We start from the raw sequence: 25,948 nt of genomic DNA, 5'->3' as shown, positions 1-25,948 counted from the left end.
ACATGTTATTGGAATTACAGGAACAGCATTAGGCTGGTTTAGGTCATATTTATCAGATAGATTTCAGTTTGTTTGTGTAAACGATGAATCTTCTTCACAGACCAGAGTTTGTCATGGAGTTCCTCAGGGTTCTGTACTTGGACCAATACTCTTCACATTGTATATGCTTCCCTTAGGCAATATAATTAGACAGCATGGTATAAACTTCCATTGTTATGCAGATGATACTCAGATCTACTTATCCATGAAGCCTGATGAGATGAACCAGTTTGATAGATTACAAAGATGTCTTAAAGACATAAAGACTTGGATGACCTTGAATTTCCTCCTTCTGAACTCAGACAAAACTGAGGTTGTTGTCTTTGGACCTGAAAAACTCAGGAATAAACTGTCCGATTACATAAGTACTCTGGACGGCATTAATTTGGCCTCTAGTACTACAGTAAGGAACCTTGGAGTTATTTTTGACCAGGACTTGTCCTTTAACTCACATATCAAACAGGTTTCTAGAACCGCCTTTTTCCACCTGCGTAATATTGCCAAAATTAGGGACATCCTGTCTCAGAGTGATGCAGAAAAACTAGTCCATGCCTTTGTCACTTCCAGACTAGATTATTGTAATTCCTTACTGGTCGGCTGTCCTAAATATGCCCTGAAAAGTCTCCAGCTGATCCAGAATGCTGCAGCCAGGGTTCTGATGAGAACCAGCAGGAGAAATCATATTTCTCCAGTTCTAGCTTCTCTTCATTGGCTTCCTGTTAATTCCAGGATAGAGTTTAAAATTCTTCTTCTCACATATAAAGCACTCCACAACCAGGCTCCAGTGTACATCACAGATCTCTTAGTTCCTTATGTTCCGAAGAGAACACTTCGCTCTCAGACTGCAGGTCTACTGGTGGTTCCCAGAGTCTCTAAGAGTCGACTGGGAGGCAGAGCCTTTAGCTATCAGGCCCCTCTCTTATGGAAGCAGCTCCCAGCTTTCGTTCGTGAGGCAGACACAGTCTCTACCTTTAAGATCAGACTTAAAACCTTCCTTTTTGATAAATCCTATAGTTAGGGGTGGCTAGCCATCCCTTAGTTATGCTGCCATAGGCTTAGGCTGCTGAGGGACATCCCATGGCACTTTTCATCCTCATCTCTCATCTATTCATCCTCATCTATCCTTCCTCATCTCTCATGTATAAATGTACGACAATACTGCCATCACTAACATATTTTCTCCTTTCTCGGCAGATCTCAGTGGATGAAATGCCATGATAGTATCAAATGTCATGATTGTATATCTCCTTCTACGCACAACATAGAAGGAGATATACATATTCTGTTCCTACACTCTTGACCCAATACCTCTCCTCCCCCCTTCCCCCTCCCCCTCCTTCCCCTCTTCACTCACTATCTTTACTATCTCTCACTTCTTCCATCTACATTCACCCTTTCTGTCGTATCCACCCCCAACCGGTCGAGGCAGATGGCCGCCCTCCCTGAGCCGGGTTCTGCTGGAGGTTTTGCCTTCCTGTTAAAAGGGAGTTTTTCTCCCCACCGTCGCCTGAAGCTTGCTCAGAAGGGGATTGATCGAAGACTCTTTTCGATGCAATCTGTTGGTTTCCTTACATAGGCTATTTGTCATTAATTGGCTAGTATGTATGTATATATGAATGTGTGACAATCAGACTGCTTGACTGATTGCCAGTGAAGCGCCTTGAGATGACTTTGTTATGATTTGGCGCTATACAAATAAAGTTGAATTGAATTGAATGTGCAAAAGCCTCACTTTAGTTTCCTACATTTGTTATGTAGAAATCGGACAAACCTGCTATGCATGTTGTGGTTGTGAAACACCTGATAATTTCTTTCCCAGGTCAGAGAAACCAGACCGTGACTATTCTCTCTACGAAACAGAGTCAGACTCCACTTCAAAGGACGTCCCTCCTCTTGCCAACAGAAAGTAAGCAGACTGTTACATATATCTTCATTTTATAGCAGGTTTAGTAGTTTTTCCACATCATTCTGGGCTGAACAGTATTTGTTAGACTTTATGCATCTTAGCATTTTTTTTATTTGTGTCTTTACAGTGAAATAACATGTGGATTACCCAAACACAAGGGTCAACATGTTGTTTCTAAGTTGAACCCATCCAGGTATGTTTCAAGCATATGAATGCAGATTTTTTTGAGATATCATACAGATATTGAGATATCATGCTGCACATGAATAAGCTGTAAACTCAGACATACATGTACAAAAACAGATTCCCTCAATTGGCTGCATATCAAGTGCAACGGACTGATCACAAAGCTCCTGATGATGTCGTCAGCAGCAGGTAAAATCCACTCCGCAGTTATGCAGTAACTCAAACTAGTGATAAGCTGATTTAGCATTTGCTATAAAAATGGCATTTGTCTTTAAAATGATTTATAGCAGAGTACACAGGTCCAAAAACTTACAGTGGGCTAATGCGAACCCATATTTCACAAAGGGAAATGAGAAAGAAAAGAAAATTTTGGCGAATAGTAATAGAATTTAGTTGGTACATAGTGTTTTTACAATAAAAGCTGAAAAAAACTGTTCACAGCCTACATTTTGCTCCTGCAGCTCGTGACATCAGTAGCTGCCATTGTTAACTAGGACAAAAAAGACCTAATTGGGAGGCCGGTGGAGTAATGGATGGTGTTACTGTCTTTGCTTTCAGTTTTGAAGTTTGGATTGTGAAAGAACATATGTATGGAGTCTGTCTGTCTGCATCTTTCTGCATCTTGTACTTGCACAGTCTTGAGAGGGTTGGAACAAAAGATGACCTCTCGGTCTTTCATTCTCAGGCGAGACCATCAAAAGACAGTGAAATCCATATGCTCATCTGAAACCTCTGATTATTCATCGGCTCACTCAAAGGATTCCCACCACAATGAGGACACAGCTTCATATGATGAAATGTGAGACCTTTGTTTGAAATTCCATAACTGTATGCTGTTGGATGCAAAATTTGTACTGTTGTATTCTATTATTTTGTTGTATTGTAGAGCTGAGATGTTCTAACTTAAGAAAGTTTATTTGAGAAGGGTAAATTTGTGTTTCTGATTAACATCAAATGACATGAAGCATCAAAGCATTTACATAGTAATTACATAAATAATCACAAGAATGCCACAAGTAAATTACATGTTTAAAAAAAACATGATATTTCTTCAATTTTTGTTTTGGGTTTTATATACTTTCAAATAATTTTTCTTCATGCCGTGTGATGAATTTTGCTCCCTGCCTTTGTTTTCTTTTACACTTGTTTTCAGAAATATTGCTAACCTTGCTTTTATTCTTTGACAACCATTGTAGTTAGTTTAGTTTAATTGGACATTATTTTAAAAGATGGTGCACTTAAGATCTCATTTAAAAAGTCTGTTTATACAGTATTTATTTGAACCAAACAGCATTTGTCTCTTAAATGCTAAGAGCTACTTCTTATTTATTAAGCATCTTCTGCATGTTTTTCTGAACAGGCAAGAGGAGATGTGCGACAGTTGTGGCCAAAATGCAGCTGTGAAGATCTGCCTGACCTGTAACAACTCCTTTTGTGAATCTCATGCCCGGGAACACCACGAACTATTGTCGACACACACTCTAGCAGCTGTGAGCCGTGATTTGGAGAGAAGACGCTCTCAGGTGCAGATTTGCAGAATTTGTGTGAAGGGAAATCACAGGGGACATGATATTATTTAGCAGAGGGTGCACTGTCAGGTTAAAATATGTAAACATATACCAATATTATGTAATAGTTCTGTGCTGCAGTGCGCTCATTGACACTGTTTTATTATAGATTACAGATGGTGGTGAGGACCTTGGACAACCTCATACAGGTGACTTACATTTTAATGGTTTTACATTCCATTTCACTGACTTTTATCTTGGTGGGAATATGCAGTCTGGCAGTAAATACAATGCAAAAACTCTCCAGTTGATGGAATATCTTAAAAGCTTCAGCTCACGAAAGCAGAATTCATGTGATTAAGTTGAAACAAAAATATAGGCTGGACTAAAAGCTTTTAAAGCAGTTCAGAACACAAGACATTATGAGATGATCTTTGAAATCTGTCATAATCACACACAACTGTCTGGGAAACATTTTTAAATTATCCAGCCAAAGTTGAAGGCAAAGTACATCTTATTTTATGTCATAGTGTTGGTTATATAACAGGCATTAACTTTTTCCTTAAAGCTGTAAAACATCTGACATGGCAGGGAAGGATAGAAAACCATAAAAGAGATTATATTGTTTTTTTGTGCAATATAGTGAGTTTTTGGATATTTACTTGTTGTTATTCCTTTATCTCTTGAGTAACAATCATAGAAAGTTATATTTGATTTACTGCCAAGCCCATTTTTAATAATTAATTTGTGTATCATCAGCAGTAAAATTTGATCTGAAAATGTAATATATTGCAGCTTCACTGTAATTGAATCCTGGCTTTATGAACATGTACCAGTTCTGTCTCACAGCTTGTGTTTGTAAATGAGTGTGCTGAAGAAGTAGAATAACTTCTTATTATCTTTTGTTGGCTAGCAGTGCCCCCTCCTGGTAAGATTAAGTTCTTGTCAGTGAAGCCACACTCGGTGGTTGTGAGCTGGGGATGCCCGCAGGACCTTAAGGGACCTAAAAGCTTCAAAGTTAACTGGAAGTTTTTAAATGAGGTGGAGGGTTCCTTGGTCATCAAAGATTTTTATAAAATTGAAATTCACAACCTTCAGCTTGGACAGCAGTATACGTTTAGTGTGGCCACACAAGATGAAGATGGCCATCTAAGCCAGTGGGTCACAGAACGTGTTACCACAGGTAAAAGTCAAGAAACCAAGACATCACATAATGTGTTCTTAACACTTTATTTGGCAAAACATTTACAATTAAATCCTCTTTTGCAGCGGTTCCACCTCCTCAAACGTTAACTAAAAGACATTCTGAGGCTACATCTCTGTCCTTACAATGGACAAAGGGAGAAAACATGGAGGGAATTCCTCATCAGTTTCTTATTAAAGTCACAAGTCCAGGAAAAGAGCCCCATGTAATCTACACCAAAGACTGCTACAAGATGTTCTCTGATTTAGAGCCAGACACAGAGTACGAGTTCTCTGTCTCAACAGTGCTGAAGGATAACTGCAGTGATCCAGTTTATATCTCTGTACACACGGGTAAGACCTTTTATAGATCTACAACTTGCCAAAATAGGCTTAGAATTGTATTGATAAATCACAGAAAAAATCAAGACATTTAACAGAAGTATGCTGTTAAACAAGTCCTGCATTCTTCCTTTTGGCAGAGCCATGTCTCAGGGAATTTCTGTCAAGGATTGGGCTGGAAGACCAGTACGACAGGAAGCTCTCAGTTAGCGATTTCCTGGAGATCACACAAAATGACACATCAGAAGACAAAACTGAAACACTGAAATCACTTTGTGAGGCCTTTTTAAAGAGTCTTTTGATGTTAAACATAAATGCTAGAAACGTGAAAAGTGTGTGTGAAGATTTGGAGGCAGGCGAGAAGAACACCATAAACCCCTTGGACCTGATAACTGCAGTATTTCTCTGCTCGGACAGTTTCCTTCAGCAGGATTTAGCTCTGAAAATGGCTCTCTGCCAGTTTGCTGTCCCACTCTTGCTACCCAACAGTGAAACAAGAGAAATTACTATGATGCTGTGGTCTTTGCGTGGAATAGTTCAAACCTTCAGACCTTCACAGCAAGCATTCATGAAGTTAAACTGTGAGGAACGACTGGTGCTCTTTGATCTTCCTCTGATTTCATTTGTCAGGCTAGGAAAAAGGTTCATGTCCAAGTCTGCAATGTTAAACAAACTCCTAAGTAACGCTGAGCATTACCATGACAGATTTTGTCATTCTGAGTTGGTGTGTGGTGATGTGCCCAGAAAAATTTCAGATGGACTTGTTGAAGTCAGCTGGTACCTACCTTGTGGGAACAGAAGTACAGATCAATTCTCTGAACCACTTGCTGTTGCCAACCTCAGAGGAGACCTACAGGCCTTTGACAAGCAATTTTCATTCCTTTGTCAGACATCTACAGCTGTTTACATCTTCTGTGACGAATCAAAGCAGGATTACCTCAAGAATTTTGAGGGAAAGCACGTGAATGCAAATATAATTTTGGTCAGCAGCAGACAGGGGAAAACCTCTGTACTCAAAACGATGACTACGACACCAAGTTTAAAGACAACAGTTGTGAGTCAGAGAAATAAGACTCACACAGAGCTTCTTCAGGCTCTGCAGAAATCTGTGTCTAAAATACTTGAGAGCAACCCGAACAAAATGTCGCTGGCAAGTTTGGCTGAACAAGCTCGCTGCTGTGAAATTATGATTGATGAAGACTGTAATGAATGCCAGAGCGCTTGGGAAAACGCCCACAAAATCACCTCAACCATTACTGAAACCTCAGAGTTCAAAGAGCAAGAACTGCCTTCCCAGGGACACACCTGGAAAGCTCTTTCATGGCTGGAAACAGAGCACTGGCGATTACGCAAAGTTGGCAATCGGAACACTGAGGAGTACCAAATGTCCCTGAAAACAAAAGAAAAAGAGCTTAAAAAGAGACAGCAAAGATTTGATGTGTCTGCTGCAATGTTAAACTTTCTTGAAGGGTTTGGTTCTTCAGCGCAGCGCCGTTTTTTCCTCAAATGGCTGGAAATGGAACTGGATGATCTGTCTCGGCACCAGCTTTCCACTCTGCAGGATCGATATAAAGAACAGAACAAGAAGTCTCCTAAAAACACAGAAACCATTGCAGAGATTGACAAGCAAATTTCTGTTTACTCTTTACGAGTGGATCACTTTTTTCGAGAGTGCGGGCAGTTATATGTATGCTCGAGTAGCCTCCCAGAATACAGCAAACGGAGAAAAGCCATAGAACAACTCCCTGCATTGTATGCTCAGATGGTCTTGGATGGATTCCCTCTTGAGCTTGTTGATGGTGATGCAGCAAACATCCCCATGAAATGGATCACTGATGTGCTTACTGAACTTCATTATATTTTGGATTCCAACAGTCAGCTCAAAGTTATCACAACCATCGGGGCAGAAAACTCAGGAAAATCGACTTTGCTCAACACCATGTTTGGGGTCAGGTTTGCTTTCAACAAAGGAACATGCACCAGAGGGGCTTTCATGCAGCTGGTCAGGGTCAGCAAAGACGTCAGGAGGGATTTGGGCTGTGACTGCATTCTGATCATCGACACAGAGGGACTGAAGCAACATCAGATGGTCCAGAATGATCACAGCCACGAACGTGACAAAGAAGTAGCGAGCCTCGCTTTGGCTCTCAGTGATGCGGCAATAGTCAGTGTTTCCAAAGACGGCTGCACAGATTCGCACATCTTGAAGGTAGTGCTACATGCTCTCACAAGGCTGGAAGGTGTGGACAGGAAGCTGCTGTGTCACTTCGTACATGTTAATATTTCTGGGATGTCTGCTGATGAAAAGAAGGGGCGAGATAAAGAGTTGTTGGAAAAGCTTAATGTGATGATCCAGAGGAATACTGAGATGAAGAAAGACAAAAAACTCTCAGATGTGATGGAGTTGCATCCAAACACTTGGAGCTGGAACATTCCTCCAATCTGGAAGGGAACTCCACCAATGGCTCCTTTGAATGTTGATTTCAGTGAAACTGCACAAGCACTGAAAAAGCAACTTCTGTGGGGTCTCAAAAAGTATCCAGTCAGAGGTGATCTGACACATTTCATCAAGAAGATAGAAACTCTCTGGAAGGCCGTGTGAGGCAAGACATGTTCATTTTATCCAAGTACTTTACAAGCTTTGCATTAGCATGGCAAATAAAATCTCTTATTTATATTGAACCCAGTTTGTTTAGAGACTCATGGACAGTAAGAAAGCATAACTAAAGCAAAACATAGTTGTTTTACGATTCTCCAGGCTGGAACACAAAGCTGTGAAGTGCAACGAATGAAGGCAAAGAATGTGAATAATTAATGTCGGTGTGCCATCAAGTCAAGTCAGAAGCATGGAGCTTTAAGTTCTTACGTAGTGTTGCTTTAATTTAAAATCTGTATTTAACTAAATTTCAGCTTCAAATAAAAAAAAAAAAAACATGCTTTGGTCCGGGACTAAGAGCAAATTTGTAACAAATATTAGGGTTGCTAGTTGAAAATCCAATTGTCCCTGGACAAGACACTTAATTGTAGTTCGTTTAACCATCCAAAATAGAGAACTAGAGACCGGGGAACCCTTTCGGGCTTCTGTCTCTGTTTTACACAGTGAGTATAATCAAAGTGAGACCACATTTTATTACCATAAGTCGGCCTTTTTAACATTAAATAAATTTTTTGACTGTGTCAGAGTAGACCACGCCCTGTTTAATTTTGTTGAGTTAATTTGGTCCTATTGTGTGGTGTTAATGTTCAACAGTTATGGTTAGGAAATGCAATTAATTAATTTTCTTTACTTAGGCTAGTGTGCTATAAATACTAACCTTAGATCAGGTCAGGTGCATGAAATCATCGTCATCTTGTAAAGAATAAGCTGTAAAATGCTGTCATGTAAGTTTTAGATTATCAAGCCAGGTTTATAATGTTCTCCGGTTGTCTTCTGAGCCAGTCTTCCAAAGGAATTTTTGCCAGAAATGATGAAGTGACCTTCATTTTTCCCAAACAGAGAACCTGTAACTTGCAGAGAACTCTGAGAGTACAGATTTTGTGACGGTTGGGCCCAGTAGCACCTGTAGTTCATTGTTGTTTGTTGAATGTCGTGTCTATATGTGCGATTTATCAGCTGTGGTCACCAAATGTTACTAAATGCTCATGAACTGGATTTTTTGGGGGTGTCCATTTATTCCGAGTTGCTGCAGCCGGAATGCCAAATACCTGGAAATGACATAAGCTACTCTTGGGCACTCTGAGTTATGAGATAACTGGAACACATGATTAGGGTGAACACATTAAAATGTCAAACAGTAGCCCAAAGTTAAACCCTTAAAGCCCTTTGGGGTTGCTATGGCAACAGAAATACAGTGCCATTGGACATTTATGTGGTCCAATGACATGAAACCACAAAATAAAAAAATAAATAAATTAAATAAAAAAAAAATAAAAAAAATGCAATGAAAAGTATATGATGAGTAAAAACTAGTTTATTGTCAATCTTATTCCCTTTTTCTTATTTACAAAGCCTGTTTTTGAGTTTTTGAACACTGTAAAATGCAAAGTTAAACAGGTTTATGTGCTTGAATACATATTGTGACATGCTCTCAGCAGAATTTAATCTAGATGGAAAAGGGTATTAAAACATTAATTTGCAGCAGAAACCAAAATTATTTCAGTGTCAGACAAGTATCAAAGGGATATTAAAAATGTTTTTTCACATTGTTTAAAATTACATTAAAAGTGTACAGCTAAAGAAAAGTCCAGAGTAATATATAGTGTGAATACATGTACATTATCATTTTTACAGTAAATGTGTATACTTGTTCTTGTAAAGGCCCATCTATCCTCGCTTTTATAAATCCGTTTCAAATGTCACTGCCCTCATACTTCCCTGTATCCTTTATTTTGGCATGGTTGTTAGGAAATATCTCCACCAGAGGCCACTGCAAAGTTTAGAGTCCATCTCTAAGTTTTGATGTCAGTTTCAGACAAAAGCAAACATGGCAACAGTGGATGAGATCATGATGCCGCACATTCTCAGAAAGAGACATAATAAGAGGCAGCACAGTAGAGGGTGGTGGTCTTAAAGAATCATGACTTGTTTTTATTTGTTCCTTTCACTGGTTGCACATCAGCTATACAGCGTAACACTGCCCCTAGGTTTGCAAGTAGTACCACTCAGTTTGCTGTGTCAGGGTCATTTGCAAATGGACGGAATTACACACATAAAAGACTCAGAAGATGGCTGGAAAGCTCCGTATCTTCAGCCAAGAGGATAAATGGACCTTAACATGAGTTCTTGTTTTATAAAGAAAAGACACTGTTTCTATCTGTATTATATTACCAAGGCTATTAAAGATGAACTCAGTTTTGATGATAAATATTTGTGTCTTACCATCAGATGATCGTCAGGTGCAAATCTACATGACTGGTTCATGCAAATTTAAAAACAAGAGAAAAAATTCTCACTTAAGATTTTTAATGTCTGTCAGTTCAGATTTGATCTGATCTTCTCAGGCTTTTAAATATAATCCTTTTACATATTTACATATTTTTAAATTTAAATCCTTTTAAAATGTGACCACAGGATTGAAGTCATTAATCTATAATCTCTCATTACCCACATATTACATTTATACAACAGTAAGACATTAAAGGGATTTGTATACTTAAAAGGTGATGGAAATAAAAAGAAGTACAGACACTAACATTTTTATACATCAGACAGAAGTGTAACAGTGGTCTGGTCCATATCGTGTTCAGTGCAGTAGAGTGAGGTTTGCTGAGGACTCAGCGAGACATCATTCGCACAAACTCTGTGGAAAGTAGGAAAATGTTAGTACTAAACATTTTGTCCTATCTATATTTCCTCTAGGCTAAATTTTCCAAATGAATAACACTGCATACCTTCGAAGTCCACCTGTCCATCCCCATTGAGATCCACGTCCCTCAGGATCTCGTCGATCTCTCGGTGGTTGAGCTGCTCTCCCATGAGTTTCTTCATGGCTTCCCTCAGTTCCCCAAGGCTGATCTGGCCATCACCATCAGAGTCAAACTAGGAGGTAGAATAAATTGTGAATGAATAAATGAATGAATGAATGAATGAATGAATGAAGCAGTAGGAAAAGAAAACAATAAAACCCAAAAAACTGAATTTAAGAATAATATTGCTGCACATTGCACACCTCTCTGAAGGCATCCCTTAACTCTTTGACCCCAATCATATCTGCAGTCTCAGCGAGCATTTTGGGACCCATCAGCTCCACAAAGTCGTCAAAGTCCACCCGTCCTCCACCTTAAAGCATAGAGACAGCCTTTACTTTTCTACATGGGATGTTTTGTTTTATTTATTGTATTTTAACTTTCTAATGTTTGTCTAACAAAGAAAGTCACGAATATATCGGTTTATTGCCAGTTTGTGGGCTTGAATCTGGGTCCTCCAGCTCCAAGTAAACCTCTTTAGCCCACATATACAATGTAATGCATTTTCATAGTTAAAGATTTTTCATGTTGTTTTCAGTTAGATATGTAGATTTTCTACAGTCATTTTGTGTAATCTTATTGGTATTTCCCTGTATTTAAAAAAATATGCAACAAAACTGAACTATTATAGAAAAAAAAATCTGAAAATATTGCAGATTTTTTTACAGCATGAGGATGCATGCAGGACTCACAGATCTGCTGGCTAAGTTCTATAAGTTCCATCTCTGTCGGCATATATCCCATGGTCCTCATGCATTCGCCCAGGTCTTTACAGCTGATGAAGCCATCTTTATCTTTGTCAAACTCCCGGAAGGCTTCACGCAGCTCTGCAAGCACAACATACATGTGCGATGAGGAGAGTAACCAACCTATCAAAGGGATTTATTGGTGCTGAAAACTGAAATATTATTGTTACCATTTATTAGAAAATAAGAAATCCATTGTGGTAACTGGTTTAGGCAATGTGTTATTTTCAGCTGCAAATTCCAGTGGAAATAAAACAGATTTGTGAGTATGTGTAGAGGTACAGATGAGGTCTCTTATAAAATATTGGTAAAGTGTTCAAATTCTGCACATAGTGGCTTTACATAAATAATTTGATATGTGCCTACATTTTCTGATTGTAATTGTGGCAACTAGCTTTAAGACTATCTCCTATCAGCACACGCCTCTATTTTAGCCATATGTAAACTATATTTGTTCCATTTAGGGCTGGTTGGTTTGGCTTGCACTCAATTCACTTCGCTTCCAAGAGGGAAGGACTAACTCAGGGATCTAAAAGTCTGACCTTCGAGGGCCTCTGTCCTGCAAGTTTTAGATGCTACTCTGCTTCATCACACCTGATTCAAATTAAATGGATCCATTTATTTGAAGCTGGTGTGCTGAAGAAGGCAAACATCTAAAATCTGCAGGACAGTTACTCATGAGGTCTTAGGTGGAGATGAAATTGCAGGAACAGATCAGGATTGGTTGATGATGAAAGATTTGTTTTAAATAACTGACCAAGGATCATAATGGAGCTGCTTAAAAGTGGACTTGTTCAGATCAATGACAACAAAAAGAAAGCAAACAAACAAACAAACAAACAAACAAACAAACAAAAACAAAACAAGAGGGGTGCATATTTACAACCAGTAACTGTTACTGTTAAGAATAGAGAAAGAAATGGTGAAATCCTAGTTCACCTACAGTAATAAAAGACTGTTATGTGTTACTGTTACAACCCATTTGAAAACAGGAGGAGCGTATCCAGCGGAGTAGGTTCAGTAAGTCAAAAAATCTTTCACCTCTTTTGAAAGAGCATATAAAATTGGCTAAAGACACCTGGCACAAGCTGTCAAATAAACTACAAATATAAGTTTTTCTAAAATGGACCAATGACTCATTATTCTTAAGTCACACAGCAGAAAAGACTTTTGAGAAGATTAGTTGCAGTCGTGAACCATCTGGCAGAACTTAATCTTACATTTCATGGATGAGTGAAAGGGATAAGCTACAAACATTTATTAGATAAGTTAGAGTTTCCAGGATAACAACACCCCATCCATAGTGCTTGTAGAAAAATGATTTAAATCATATTGTACATTAGAACAGATCTCAAAGCTTGTAGGAGAGTTTGCAAAGCAATGTCACCTGAGTCAAAACAGACTTTGAGAAATAACCTGAACTGTAGAGTTAGAAATAACTGGAGTTATATAACTTCCATAACAAAAGACTCTGGTTATCACATCTGAATTTGCCCCTAAAATAAATAAAATACTGACAAGCTTTCTACTTGTTGATTCTACATCTTTTTTAAAATTCCTTTTAGCTATATTATTTATTCCTTTCCTGTTTTACATTTCTGTAAATGTGTACCAGAAATCAGGAACAGGAGAGATGAACAGAAGCTTAAACTGTGGAAAACTTCTGCTTTGAAAATAATTCTTCGCTTTGATCGTACATAGCGAACATAAAAGCAAATCTGAGCAGTCGGGAATTCTTCAATATCTTTAAACTCTACAGTGTACAGAAGAGTACAAATCTTCACAGCTAAATGGATGGTTTGAAAGGAGAGCAAATGAGGAGGAATGGAGTGAGGATTTGGATTAAGCTTTTCATGTCTTTGTACCTTCCATTTCCTCTGGTCGCAGATCTCTGTCCTGCAGTGGCATGGGCAGGAGAGAGGGCAGAAATAGAAAGAAATAAAAAGTCAGCAAGGTCAGGCTTTTAGCCTCCCTCTCCTGCATCCTGCACAGTCACAGAAACAAACAAAAATCTGTACTGTTGTGCTTCTCTTCCATCTTTCATTCCTGTGAAGCATCTTTTTCTTTCACTTTCATCCACTCGAGCAAAAATTCTTTTCCAGCATTGTGTGGTTTTGTTCTGACTGACCTTACCAACCTTTTTAGATGAGCTGCTGTGTCCAAAATCATTCTGCACCACCTAAAGCCTGCTGGAAATGTGCTCCACACCATGCATTTGAAAAGTATAAGTAAAAGCATCAGGTTGTCTTTGGCCTTTTGCAGGAAAGCTGATGATGCTCATGTTGCTGAAATGAACCAAACCCCACCTTAAAAATTAAACACTGAGAAATCCTGAAAGGAACAACCATAAAGGAGCAATAAAAGACAAACTCATACCAAAATTCTGATGTTGAAGTGGCTTCAGAGAGTGCTGGTGAGGATAAAAGTTGACCCCAGGATAAGTCTGTTCACTACATGTTCTGCGAGGCTGTGACATCAGCAGAGGAATAATACAGGCCTGGATTAGAGGATGCAGGGGAGACTGCAGTGGCAAGGAGATTACAGCAGTAAATTGTATTACAAATCATGGAGGCTTATGGGTTTATCATTTCCCTATCTGAAGCTGATTTTTATCTGCATCTGCGGAGCAGTTTGGCCTGCTTTTGTTTCAACAGAAATTAACATACCTGCACAGGTTGACTGAATGTACACAACCACTATTGTTAAGTAAATGTAAAAGTGTGACAGGTTGATAACCACACAGGAAAGTACTCTTCTTTTTCTTCCTGTTTTGGTTTTTGATTCCCAAACTCTGATTGCTACTGTCCATTGTAATTAATGACAAAGATTTTTGTAAAATCATTTGGTGTCATAATTTGTTTACAAAAAGAGAAAACAGTCTAAGAAGCAGGAAAATTAATCACCAAGAAGTTCACCAAAAATCAAACAGTGTGCACTAAAACAACCTGGAGCCAGCCCTATGAGCATCCAGTACACGGCTTACTTTTGCTCGGTTTTTGTCAGACAAAGGGTATTAGGAGAGATTAAAATCCAGGAAAGGTCATGACTCTTAACATATACTAATCTGTGCATGTTATTGAGGAATCCCCAAACTTTTCTCTTTCTAAGACTTTAAAACCAGGAAGTCATTCAACATGTTCATGACTCAGGAAGTATGATGAACAACTAAACTACATAGTTTCACAACTATCCTTTGATTTTAAAACTAGCATTGCTACTAATGACATGGTCAACACTAACAACATTATCCCGCTGAAGCTGATGGATAACTTTTTACTTTTTTTATATGATCGAATATTTGCACATTATAATAAAAGAAGGTAAGTTGTTTATAGATAAGAAAATACCTTATTTACAGCAAAGTTTCTCTCACAGATCCATTGCTTTTAAAGAGACCAGGTGCAATACCTTGGAAGTGTAACACATACATTTGTAATTAGGTGTCAGATAGTCAGTTGGTGCAGGGTCCATTATTTCAACTGTCTGACGCTGGGGACAAGTGCTGATAAACTACTTCAAAACGTGCACTCAAAACACAGACTAAACAACAAATAACTGCTGAGTAACATACTTTAAACATGTGCAAAGCTGGTTTAGCTTTGTAATCTCTCTTCTCTGGACTTTTATTAGTCTGCACAGCATCAGTCCAGAGCACAGTCAGGAAATGAATGATACTGATCTCTGCCATCTTTCTGTAACACATTTGAAATAAGAAGCATGAATGAGTTCTCCTGCACCATTAGCATAGATTAGATATTCTCTTTTTAAATCTCAGCTCTTTTATAAAACCTATAATATACATCTTTGTTTCTTTTTTCTTTGCACAGCAGTTTTACTCAAATATGAACGTAAAGGATTGATTGAGGGGTGACAGAAAGAAGCTGAAGATGTCATGGATGGAGATGGGATGGGCTGAAGTAATTGAATAGAAAACTTTGACTTCACCTTCCTTAGGACAGTCAGATCACTATGAAAATGCTTTTGTGTGTGTGTTGTAAGTAGTCATGTGTGTGCAGTTAAATGTCATACATACAAGCTGACTTTGTGCGAAGCCTTGTCTGAGGAAGATACAAGCAGGCCCCACTATGTTGTGCAGCATGTTGCAGTTTTTAACCAGAGCACAAAGGGGCTCATCGAACACTCGCTCGTTCCCTCCCTCCTCCTCCTCTTCTGTGTCCACCTCCCCTGCACCACCCAGTGACCCCAGCATTGTGGTAGCCAATGGGGTGTCACTTCCTTCTACGGATGATATTCCCTTAGAGAAAAGGAACCAACCGGATTAATTAACACATAGTTATTACTTTAATTCCACTGACTACAACAAAATTGTATTATTCACACTTTTCTTACAGGCAAAAATCAAAATGTAAACTTGAGATTATTCATTAAGAAGAAAACTGATTTTGAAAGTCTTTGCTTCCTTTTAAATGAATTGTTTCCTTACCTTCTCCTTTTTACTGTTCTTTTTAGAAGCCTTGTTGATGTTTCCCATCACCCTGACCTCCAGTTTTCCTCCTACCTCTCGTCCCAATAAGTCTTCCAGGTTTCTCCTCTTTTTCCCCTTATTCTCCTCCTTTGCTCAAACGTCACATAAAAGTCCAAAATCCATGTTAGTCATATCCCAGGGGGCAGTGCCGTTCAACACTCAGTGAGGCAAAGTCAACTGGTTCATTCGCACCACTACTAAACTACATATCGCGACTCCTGTCAGTACATGTGCTCTAGTCTCAGATCCTATTGGTCCACTGAGAGCTAAGGCAGGTACATGATTCCACATTAATTCCTTAAGTCCTGGGCTGTCTTGATACGCTACGAGACGTTTAGTGTGACATTATGGAAGAGCAGCAGGGTGATGGAGATTGAAGAGGTGGCGTTTGGAGCACTAGGTCATATCTGGACTAAAACAACCTGCTGCTGTCAGACTCTGGCTCTGATTGCAGGGATCGACTATTTTCTCTCTCCCTTTCTATCTCATTCTGCACTTCTCTCTCTCTCTCTCTCTCTCTCTCTCTCACACACACACACACACACACACACACACACACACACACACACACACACACAAACACACAGAAACATGGACACTCATTATTTTACTGTTTATCTGTCACCCCCTCTTGTCACAAGTGATTCCTTGAATTTAGACCAAGTTAATCTAATCCATCTAACCCACCTTCCCCACTCTGCCTCTCACATATTGTACTTATGGTCTCAAAATGACGAGTCTGGCAGAACTCTGAGGGTTTAAATGTGTGTGTATGTGCGTGCTGCAGAGAGCGTGACAGGGGGAGGGGATGGTAGAATTATGGATGGAGAGTTGGCTGCCTGTTTAATCCGTGGAATTTCAGATTAGAGGGAAAAGAGCGATGTTGACAGACCATGGGAGTAATGGGGCTGCCAGTGGAAAAAAACAGGAGGAACGTTTAAATTAGTCAGCACTTTTTTAAAGGGAAGAATTGTTGAAGAGAAAGGATATAACCTCAAAAATGTGACATATTAGAAAAGACTTCCTGATCTAAAAAATACTTTTACGATAAATATGTTTCATAAAAGCTTAGCTAAATATTTGACCATAAATGCATGCCAGACATGGCTTATTGATTGTATATAACTTGTAAATAAATTGTTTCTATAAGATGCTGAATCATGGGGTGGCTCAGTGTTTGTCAAACCAGTGTTGGCACCTTGAATTATGTCATGTACTGTTTTCATCTTTGTTGTATTTATCTAATTTTTAGATTCGGTGTCTGAAACATATGTAGATTTCTTTTGTACATAACTCCATATCCCAGCCCAGTGGCTGATTTCAATTTTAGTATCTCCTAAGTAATTTTTGACCTTTTGGTTTTTATGTTCATTTTCTTAGGTTTGACCTCAGTGACCTTGATTAAATACAATCTACAAATCCCCCAGATGGCACTGAGGATGGACAAATGATGTAAACAAATAATACTCCTTTTGCTGAATCTTTTTTTTAGAGATTTACTTTTCAAGAACCTGCAATGTTTTATCGTCATTTTAGTGCATTTATGCAGAATGCCTCTATTATTTATTACAAATGTCTTTTTAACATTATACTTTAACTGTAAAATACAATATTTCTGGAAAACATGCAGACATTTGTCCTTATTCCAAGAATCAGCACTGTGCCAGTATTCATGGTGACAGTATATGATTAATCATTTGCACACAGTAAGCTTTTTCATAATCTAATTTTGTGAGTGTATGTTGTGTTTGATGTGTTGATGTCCATTATGGCACAACTCCTGCCAAGCCATGTGTGTGTGCCAGAGATTAGCAGACGTAAGGCCAAAGCTTCAACCCTAATCCTCAGTGGTCAGTTAACAACTAGCATGTTTTGTGTGTCTGTCTACATCTCCTAACATCTCTACAGCTCATTGCTTTAATTTTCTGTGGTAATTGCCTTTGTTGTTTCCATTGCTTTTACAGATAAGAACAGGGGTCCCAAAGTCTGTTCCTCGAAATCTACCCTCTTGCAACTTTTAGAGGCCTCCCTTCTCCAACACACCTCAGTCAAATGGCTGATTTCTGCCATCCACAAGTCATTTAGCTCTGCAGAGGCCTGATAAAGAGCCACTCATTTGGTTCAAGTGTGTTGGAGAAGTTTTGTAAAAGTTTTGTAGGATAGCAGATATTGAGGACTGGATTTGAACAAAGGATTTCCTCAGATAAGACCTCATTTTCATGTGACATTTTTTGTGGGGACTTTAATGTCACTGGATCACCAGCAGAGTGCAGCAAAGCTCAACCTGTTTACAGCTGAAAAAATGACCCCCATGATGAGTAGTAACACTCATGCACAACCACCAGATGTCAGCCTGAAGCTTTCCTACAAGAGACAGCAGTCTTATCTTATAAAAGGCTGAATTATTTGAAATGTTTTTGACTTATTTATCTATTCATTCACTAAGCTTCAGGGTTAGCTAGCCTTAAGTTACCATTAGTGTCTTATTACTTCATTGTATTTTGTATTTTTTAGCTGTGTTTTTACTGTCAAGTTATTATGTGCAAGTTACATGGCAGCATCATAGGTCAGAACAGTGTGTATGTACATGTGACCAAGTGACAATAAAGAAACTTGATTAGACTTGACTTATGCTTCTGATACAAAGCAGAATTTGAAGATGACTTTGAGTATGGACATGCTGTATGTGAAAGTATATTTTAATAATCATGGTGGCTAAGTCCCCGAGTCCCTTCTAACTAAATGCATTTCTTTTTCTTATCTGGCAGTCGGACCTTCATCATGATTTTAAAGGAAAATAATGTTTTTCCTTGGAAAATGATTACAGTAAAGAATACAGAGAAAAACGAGATGGCGCGCATCAAAGGATTTGAATCTACAGTCTCGTAGTTACATAATAGTAAGTGTCCTGACCACTGATCCAGCTGGACTCTCGACAGACTGATTTAAAATGAAAGACTGTCATGTAATGGACTTTTCCCAGCATTACTTTCACTTATATATTTTGCAAACACACATAGAATCTTTCAAATTAACATGAACAAAGGCTCCAGGTGGTATTAGGTGGAGTCATTACACCACGCAGAATTGCACAAGAAATAAAAGCACTTCTACACAGCAAGATAAAAGATGAACAGCTTGTGTTTTGTTTGTGTGAGAATAATAAAAATTAAAAAAGAGAGAAAAGCACAGACATCCTGCTTCATTCAACAGCCTGCTGTGAACAAAAATCTTTGCAGCCAAAAACCGAAAACAAAGCATCTGGGTGAGAATTTGTGCTTCATCCCTCGACAACAGTACACGCCTCAACAGTAATCACATTAAATGCCTGAAAAGCACAGAAGATATGCCAACAGAAATCCTGAGCTAAGGCAGCACACAAAAAAAAGATGGATGCTTTCCAAAAGTCAGGATTTTTCATGCCCTGCTAATAGCTTTGCTGTAGGTCAGGACAGTTTTTCTAGATTGGATGTTTGGGCGTGTTTATGCGTCGACACAAACATGCATTTACAGCACAATCTGTAATTAAGTTCACATAAGGCAAATGGAGCGGTTTACAAGCTTTGATGCCATTCATTTTGACTTGAAACCACATAAAACTGAAGGCGGTTTTGCGGCCATCATCGCATCCATCGACAGCAGTATCACTGTCTTAATCTGCATTTCCTGTACAGTTGGAAGCGTAATCCCAGTGCATTAAAGACTTAGGTGAAGTATACTAACCCTGTTTGATGGTAACATAAAGAGCTCATCCGCTCAGTTTTTGTCTGTTTCCTCGGCACCAACTTGATTTCTACCCTTAAATGTCAGATAACCTCTCCAGAAATGTAATTTTTATACAATTTATATAAAAACCCCGGCACACAGCTCTGTGATGTATTCTAAACAGTATCCAAAGTATCTTTTTTCTGTCTCATTAAAAATTCAAAGCACAGCTGTAAAAGATCCAGCTGTTGTTGCTGCATGTGATGGTGACCTGGTTTTATACTGTGCTTATTAAAATCTTTACATTTAAAGTGGAGAGAATTACCTTAGATGTCAAAGAGGTGGCAAATTCACAAATACTATTTTTCATTGCTGTAAAGCCACATTGCTATTGTAATTTCTCTAAAGAGAAAGACTACAAATACAATCTCAAGTATTTCACAGCTCAACAGATATTTCAGGAGTTATTGATGATCTTAAACTGAACTAAGTGAAGGGTTTTTCTCGTTTCATCTGCAAATCCAACCGACCTGTTATCCGACAGGCATTATTCTTTTGTTTGAAATGAGCGTCACACACAATCACATTTTTCTTTGGCTGCATCAGTGAAGTCTGGTCTCTCCACCTGCACAAGCTACATCCAAGGAGGGAAGCTAGCTGCCTTTGGTTAGGAAAATTATGGAAAGACTGTGTTACCGCAACCTGCGCTCAGACTACATTCACAGTGACAAAACTTAGCAATAAATAAATGAATAAATATGCATCAACCTAATCAAAACTACAAAAAATATATAAAAGTAAATGGAAATGATATTTTATATAAAAATATTACATTATATATGTAGAAAGCATTAACAAATATATCCACTACCACCTAGATTTTACTATAAGATTGTACAGACAGGCTTAAGGGAACCCTTTGAGAGGGTGAGGAGATCAGTCATTTGTTAGGGGCTCTGGTCAATGAAAGAAGCTTGTTAAGATTATTTGGAAAAGAGGTGAATTCAAAGAGTCCTCTAAGCTAAGGGGTCTTAGTTATGTCAGACTAGAGAAAGAAAACAGGGAAAAACCAGCACATGTTGCTGAGGTTATGCCTCCCAGGTGACTTGATAAGGTCTTTTAGTTTGGCCAGAAGACCTGGGACGGTCTGGGGTCATGTTGCTACCTTAGACCGACATAAGTGGTTTTCCTAAACCTGACTAAATACCAAACCCAACAAAGTGGTTTAGTTGCCTGAATTTAACAATTTAGAGCATATCAGCAGCTGAAAACAAAACAGAAATCTTAAATGAAATTAAGTTTTCAATGAATGAAGTTGACTGGATCTCCCAAACTTGGATCTCTTTAGTTTTTCAATGTATTTATTTATTGCAATTATATATAATTGTAGTTTGATGAAAAGCTATTATGTAGCCATTTTAATATTTTCATCAGAATAATTAAATCACATCTTATGACAGATTGCCTAATTCCCTTTAGCTCTTGTTGAGTTAAAATATAAAAGCTAAAAAGGAGGGTATGTGTTGCTGAATAGCAGCTGATGCATATTCAAAGTCATTGTCCATGTTTCTCCAGAAACTATCCAAGGCAAACAAAAACATTAAGTGGAGAAATAAACAGGAAAAATCTGTGTTACAAACAGCGTTTGATCTGAAATGAAATATGATTAAAAAAACTTCATTAGTAAGACTCAAGAGAAAGAAACGGGTGCTATTACAATCAGTATTTCCATTTAACCTGACATTGTTTTTCAGACTGCAGCCACATATGGCTGTCGGGATTGTCCTACATTCCCTGCCCTCATTCTCGCCCACCTACCCACCAGCAGGATAATGCTTTTTGCACCTGTCCAGATTTTGTTGATGCATTTTCATGTGATAAAAAAGTTAGATTTGAGTTCCTTTTGAGGTCCCTGATGTCCAGTGGATTATTCTGTTTGGAAATAGGATGAAGAGATATAATATCACAGAGAAGCCAGAACTGCATGTTCTTTATCTCTATATTCAGCAGTATAGAGCACAACTGTTGCTGCACAGTGCCCCACTCATAATGGTCCATCAACTAACCTACTTTTAAATCTGTCTATGAAATCTGCTCTTGTTTTTATAACAACGCCCTCACTGCACCGTGTGCATTGTCAAGGATAATTATGATCTGACTTGCTAAGGTTTATTTAACAGTTAATTAGAGTTTAGGTTTTAATGTGAAGTGCAGTAATGTTTGTTTTTGTTAATCATTGTTATTATTATTGCAAATTATAATGGTTATATGTGTCTTTCAGTTTTTATGTCCAAAGGTACATGGACATTGACATATTTCAAATACAGTATATTATTACAATATATATTATAGGTATTCTTAATTTTAATCTAACCACCTTACCTTTATTTATTAAATCGTGCTTCTTTTTTAAAGACAGAAAGACTTTTTTCAGAGTTAGGATTGGAGATTGGAGTTTCCTCAGCAGCAGCAGTAAGCACTCGTCTAAGCTCTAATCTGCCTGTTCATTGCAATCAATCTCTTCTTTGTTTCTTTATAATATTTAGCCATCAAATCCTCATCCCAGCCCCCCCTTTCTTCAGTTTCTCATCAGTCCATCTGTTGCTGAGTGTATGGATGACTAATCTGAACAATGAGAGCTGGAAAAAAAAAAAGCAACACGGTGTTCTTTTCATCTTAGTGGGCCTTTGGTATATTTTGTGATGTTTTTTTAAAAGCAGCAACCTGAAAGTGACATTTTGGAAGACATGTGACCTGAGCTGACCACTGGCTGAACCCACACACAACCTGTTACCGTCAGGCTTTCTGTTCTCGCTCAGCACATTTGCATTTGTGGTGATAACTATGTAAGATTTACCACAAACTTAATGATTACTGAGGAATTAAGTCTTTCTTTTCCAAAATGAGTACATGCAACAAGATTCTTATTTTTACACTACAGCCGTTGGTTTTATAAATTTAACTGAACCCGTTTGGCAGCTTTAGCTTATTTGAATAATGAAAATAATAGTTGCAAAATCAAGCTGCAAACATGTAGGGACATGGAGACACCGAGATAATGCCATAATAACAGATATGGTGTTTCTAAGATAACATAAGTAATAACATAATTATCTAATAATAAGCTGCTTGGCCTTAGAAGCAAAGCTGGTGTATTAGCCGTGCAGGTATGACACCGCTTCTCAGCCTTGGGGCTAATTTCCCCACATATTAAATACTTAAACCAGTATTAAATGTACTGGATGATGTACTGGATAACACATCGAGATTGTATTATGAAAGTTTAAAATGAGTAAAACCATCCCAAAGCCAGGAAAGTGTAATATAATCTCAACTGAAATCTTTTGCAGAGGAACCGGATTCAGACTACCATGCCTTTACAAGTTTGTATTTTTCTTTCTTTTTTTTTTTTTTTTTAAATAATATCAGCTCTTTAAATCAAAATGTTTCAATGCTATGTCTTAGGTTTCTGTCTTTCTTTCTTTCTTTCTTTCTTTCTTTCTTTCTACACTGAGGCTATCTAAAGCAATATTCAACTAGAACTTTAAGGTAATTACAGAAAAACGACGTGACACGACTGCTAACTGAATGATCCCACAGCAGCCTGTGAGACGTCTTCAGGACTAAAAATGTACTTGACATTTTCACCTTTATTTTTTCCCCTAGGCATGATACCAAAAGGTCAGCGGTTTTAAGATTAAACTACAAGAAGCTTGTCTATCTTTTTGAATGTCATGGTAAGGCTATTTAAATAGACTGCTGTCAATAAAGAAACAACTCACGAGCTCCAGTAAAAACCACAAACTTTCACAGGAACTGAAAGAAACTGAATCAGACTGTGCTACATCTGCTGAGAGGATCAATTAGCTTAAATAGAATCAAACTAGTGAGAACAGGATTTTAAACGAAATATATATATATATATATATATATATATATTGTATGTAGTGCAAAAACAGTCCACAAAGTTTCTCATGACTACTGACATAACGAAAAACTTCACAGCTTTTGTGCAATCTCCCCATTCCATGTTTTTGCAGCGTCAGACCTGCATTTTGAGAACATGCAAGTTTCCCAGCAGACAAATAAGATGCATGGGGAAGTAAGACCTCTGATGGGAAGTTACCTGACATGGGAGAACATTATCCTCTGTCATACTGAAAGTACTCAGCCATGATCTGAATATTATCAACATAATCTTAGTAAAATAATCTGGAGGCATCATCAGGTTTTTGTCTTAAAATCACAACACATAAGTCACGTAAATATTATCAGGGCATTTAGGTTTATTTGCCTCCATTTTTTCTGTACTTACTTCTGTAAACAGAAAATCTTTTTTGATTGATCATATATTTGACCAGTATTGGTCAATTATATTATGCTTAGTGTAATTTATACATGTTGGGGGTTTTGCAGCCTACCATTTCCAGCATCCTCATGTTAAGATGTAATTTTTATTGCAACATTTAAACATTTCCCAACAAAATATCTCTTGGTGTTTAACACAACAGCTGCACATCACAGCAAAAATGTTTAACAGCACCAACAGTCCACTGCTGGAAACACGTCTGCTTCATTATCAAAGTAAAACACAATGGATTTTATCCAAAATGTCACTAATCAAATAATCTATCGGGTTGTTCTATAAAAATGTCTTGACTAAATATTCTCTGGCTCCAAAAGACTCATTTATTTATCAACAAGGCATTTCCTCCATAAATTATTACATTTTAAGCTAAATTATAGTGTGTAAGATTGAGGATGATTGATTGTCAGATGTACAATAAAATATCTATAATAATTCATGATTCCTGATATGTGGGATCAACACAAAATAAAAATAATTGTATCTTTGCTGTCTTAGAAAGAGTAGCTTGTATCCAAAGATACTGGAGTTAACCTCCTCATTCTCTGCCATGCTTTTCTGCCATGGTGCTACAGTAACCCAGAAGGGACAAACCAAATGCCAGCTCCAGTATGCTTTTTGTGCCTATAGTTGTCAACAAATGATCTCCTACTTGAATTTAAAGTGTGCAGAGTTTAGTCACTTGTAATAACATTTTATAAAATAAAATGTTTCTCAAACCAATAATAGTGACATCCAATAAATAAATAAATAAATGTAATGCAACCCATGTGTTTTCATTCAAATTTTTACCTTTATGTACCAAAACTGTAATGTTTCTGAGAAAGAAAGAAAGAAGAAGAAGAAGAAGAATAAGAAGAAAAAGACTGAGATGTCTAGATGAGCAATGGATAAAAGGTCCAATCTAAGGTGTTTTCATTTTTGTCGGGCTGTTGTGTGTATTTGTCAGGAAGTACAAAACATGCTGTCATGTCAGACAAGCAAGTTAAAAAATCCTACATAAGCACAGAAATGCCGTCTTGAGCGCTACTCTTGCAAATGTAGTGGACATCCTACCTGTCCAAAGACAGAGTCAACAATGGGGCGCAGTTTCTTCTTGTCTCCCTCTTCCAACCAGAGTTGATCAGGGCCTTCAACAGGAGATGACAGACTCAAGGTCTTGGCTTTAGGCTTTGGTGGCCTTTTCATGCTCGCTGAACTCCATCGTCTGAGTGACTCAATCTTCTTCTTTATAGAACCCTGGAGGATGGAGTGTGAACAGAGTTTATGAATGAGCAAACGGATGAATGGCTGGTGAAGGTTACATTCAATACATTCACTAAACCCTTATAAATGTGATTAAAATACAACATAATATCAGCTTTAGCAACAGTGGAAACTTCATGATGTAATAATGTAATAAAAGAAAGAAAAATAAAACTTGCAAGTGCTCATTAAAAAGATTGAACAAGTCTCTTAACGATCTGACTTACACCAAACTGAAGCTTTTTTTGAATGAATTAAAAAGCGTAACTTCAGAAAGTAAAACTTGTGCCACCACAGCTGACCATGTGGAGGCTTGTAAGAGCATCAGCACCAGGACTGAGCTTCATATTTTGGCGTTTACGTCCACTGACCTTCTTCAATAACTTCCCCTCTGACACGTCCACAGACGGAGCTCTTTTCATCTCAGTCATCTTTGCAGTCCGGCTGGCATAAACAGACGTCTTCTTTCTCTCTGCGTCTTGGTCTCGTCTAGTCTTCCTCTTTATCTGCCTCTAGAGCATCTGACTCTAGCTCATAATCTGAGGCATATCTCCCATCGTTGTTGCTCCTCCTTCTCTCATCCCTCTCAGCCTCCTCCTGTCTCTGCATCCATCACTCACTTTGTCATCTGTCTGTTTCTAGCCATCTTTTATCTTTTTACTTATTTCTCTAATTGCTGCCATACGCATACCTATTCATTCATACATCATAGACATTTGGGGTGTAAAGGAGTAACAATTTTTGGCTGTGGTCTTTTTCAGAATTACAACA

At 38.1% G+C, this 25,948-nt stretch overlaps 2 protein-coding genes across 3 annotated transcripts; one reads left to right on the top strand and one right to left on the bottom strand.

Moving 5' to 3' along the window:
- The first annotated feature begins 851 nt into the window (after positions 1 to 851).
- LOC121638036 (up-regulator of cell proliferation-like) lies at positions 852 to 7,765 on the top strand. The gene is made up of 7 exons (XM_041982454.1): positions 852 to 982; positions 1,859 to 1,945; positions 2,073 to 2,138; positions 3,492 to 3,654; positions 4,738 to 4,822; positions 4,909 to 5,175; positions 5,304 to 7,765. Exons 1-7 carry the CDS (start codon positions 852 to 854, stop codon positions 7,763 to 7,765), a joined length of 3,261 nt encoding a protein of 1,086 aa, XP_041838388.1.
- A 1,351-nt stretch (positions 7,766 to 9,116) lies between these two features.
- On the bottom strand, positions 9,117 to 25,670 carry cabp2a (calcium binding protein 2a). Of its 2 annotated transcripts, XM_041982762.1 has the most exons (8): positions 25,549 to 25,670; positions 24,989 to 25,171; positions 15,409 to 15,630; positions 13,241 to 13,271; positions 11,322 to 11,456; positions 10,833 to 10,942; positions 10,555 to 10,702; positions 9,117 to 10,463 (listed from the first exon to the last, which is right to left on the bottom strand). In XM_041982762.1, the coding sequence occupies exons 1-8, from the start codon at positions 25,606 to 25,608 to the stop codon at positions 10,438 to 10,440; spliced, it is 915 nt and encodes a 304-aa protein (XP_041838696.1). In that variant the 5' UTR covers positions 25,609 to 25,670; the 3' UTR covers positions 9,117 to 10,437. The 2 variants fall into 2 exon arrangements, with proteins under 2 accessions (XP_041838696.1, XP_041838695.1); XM_041982761.1 differs by lacking the exon at positions 15,409 to 15,630.
- Between the last annotated feature and the right edge of the window lie 278 nt (positions 25,671 to 25,948).

The sequence above is a fragment of the Melanotaenia boesemani genome, chromosome 4 (assembly GCF_017639745.1).
Source record: "Melanotaenia boesemani isolate fMelBoe1 chromosome 4, fMelBoe1.pri, whole genome shotgun sequence".
Taxonomy (NCBI): Eukaryota; Metazoa; Chordata; class Actinopteri; order Atheriniformes; family Melanotaeniidae; genus Melanotaenia; species Melanotaenia boesemani.
The sequence above is the reverse complement of the archived record's forward strand: the minus strand, read 5'-3'. Positions and strand labels throughout refer to the sequence as shown.

Bases quoted from the DNA above. Each gene is read 5' to 3' on its own strand.
- LOC121638036 (XM_041982454.1), top strand. From the start codon at position 852: ATGTTCCGAAGAGAACACTTCGCTCTCAGACTGCAGGTCTACTGGTGG. The intron at 1,946-2,072 runs GTAAGCAGACTG...GTGTCTTTACAG, and splicing joins CCTCCTCTTGCCAACAGAAA to TGAAATAACATGTGGATTAC. The intron at 4,823-4,908 runs GTAAAAGTCAAG...CCTCTTTTGCAG, and splicing joins CACAGAACGTGTTACCACAG to CGGTTCCACCTCCTCAAACG.
- cabp2a (XM_041982762.1), bottom strand. From the start codon at position 25,608: ATGACTGAGATGAAAAGAGCTCCGTCTGTGGACGTGTCAGAGGGGAAG. The intron at 25,172-25,548 runs GTCAGTGGACGT...TCCATCCTCCAG, and splicing joins AGGGGAAGTTATTGAAGAAG to GGTTCTATAAAGAAGAAGAT. The intron at 11,457-13,240 runs GTACAAAGACAT...TTGTGCTTGCAG, and splicing joins GCGACCAGAGGAAATGGAAG to AGCTGCGTGAAGCCTTCCGG.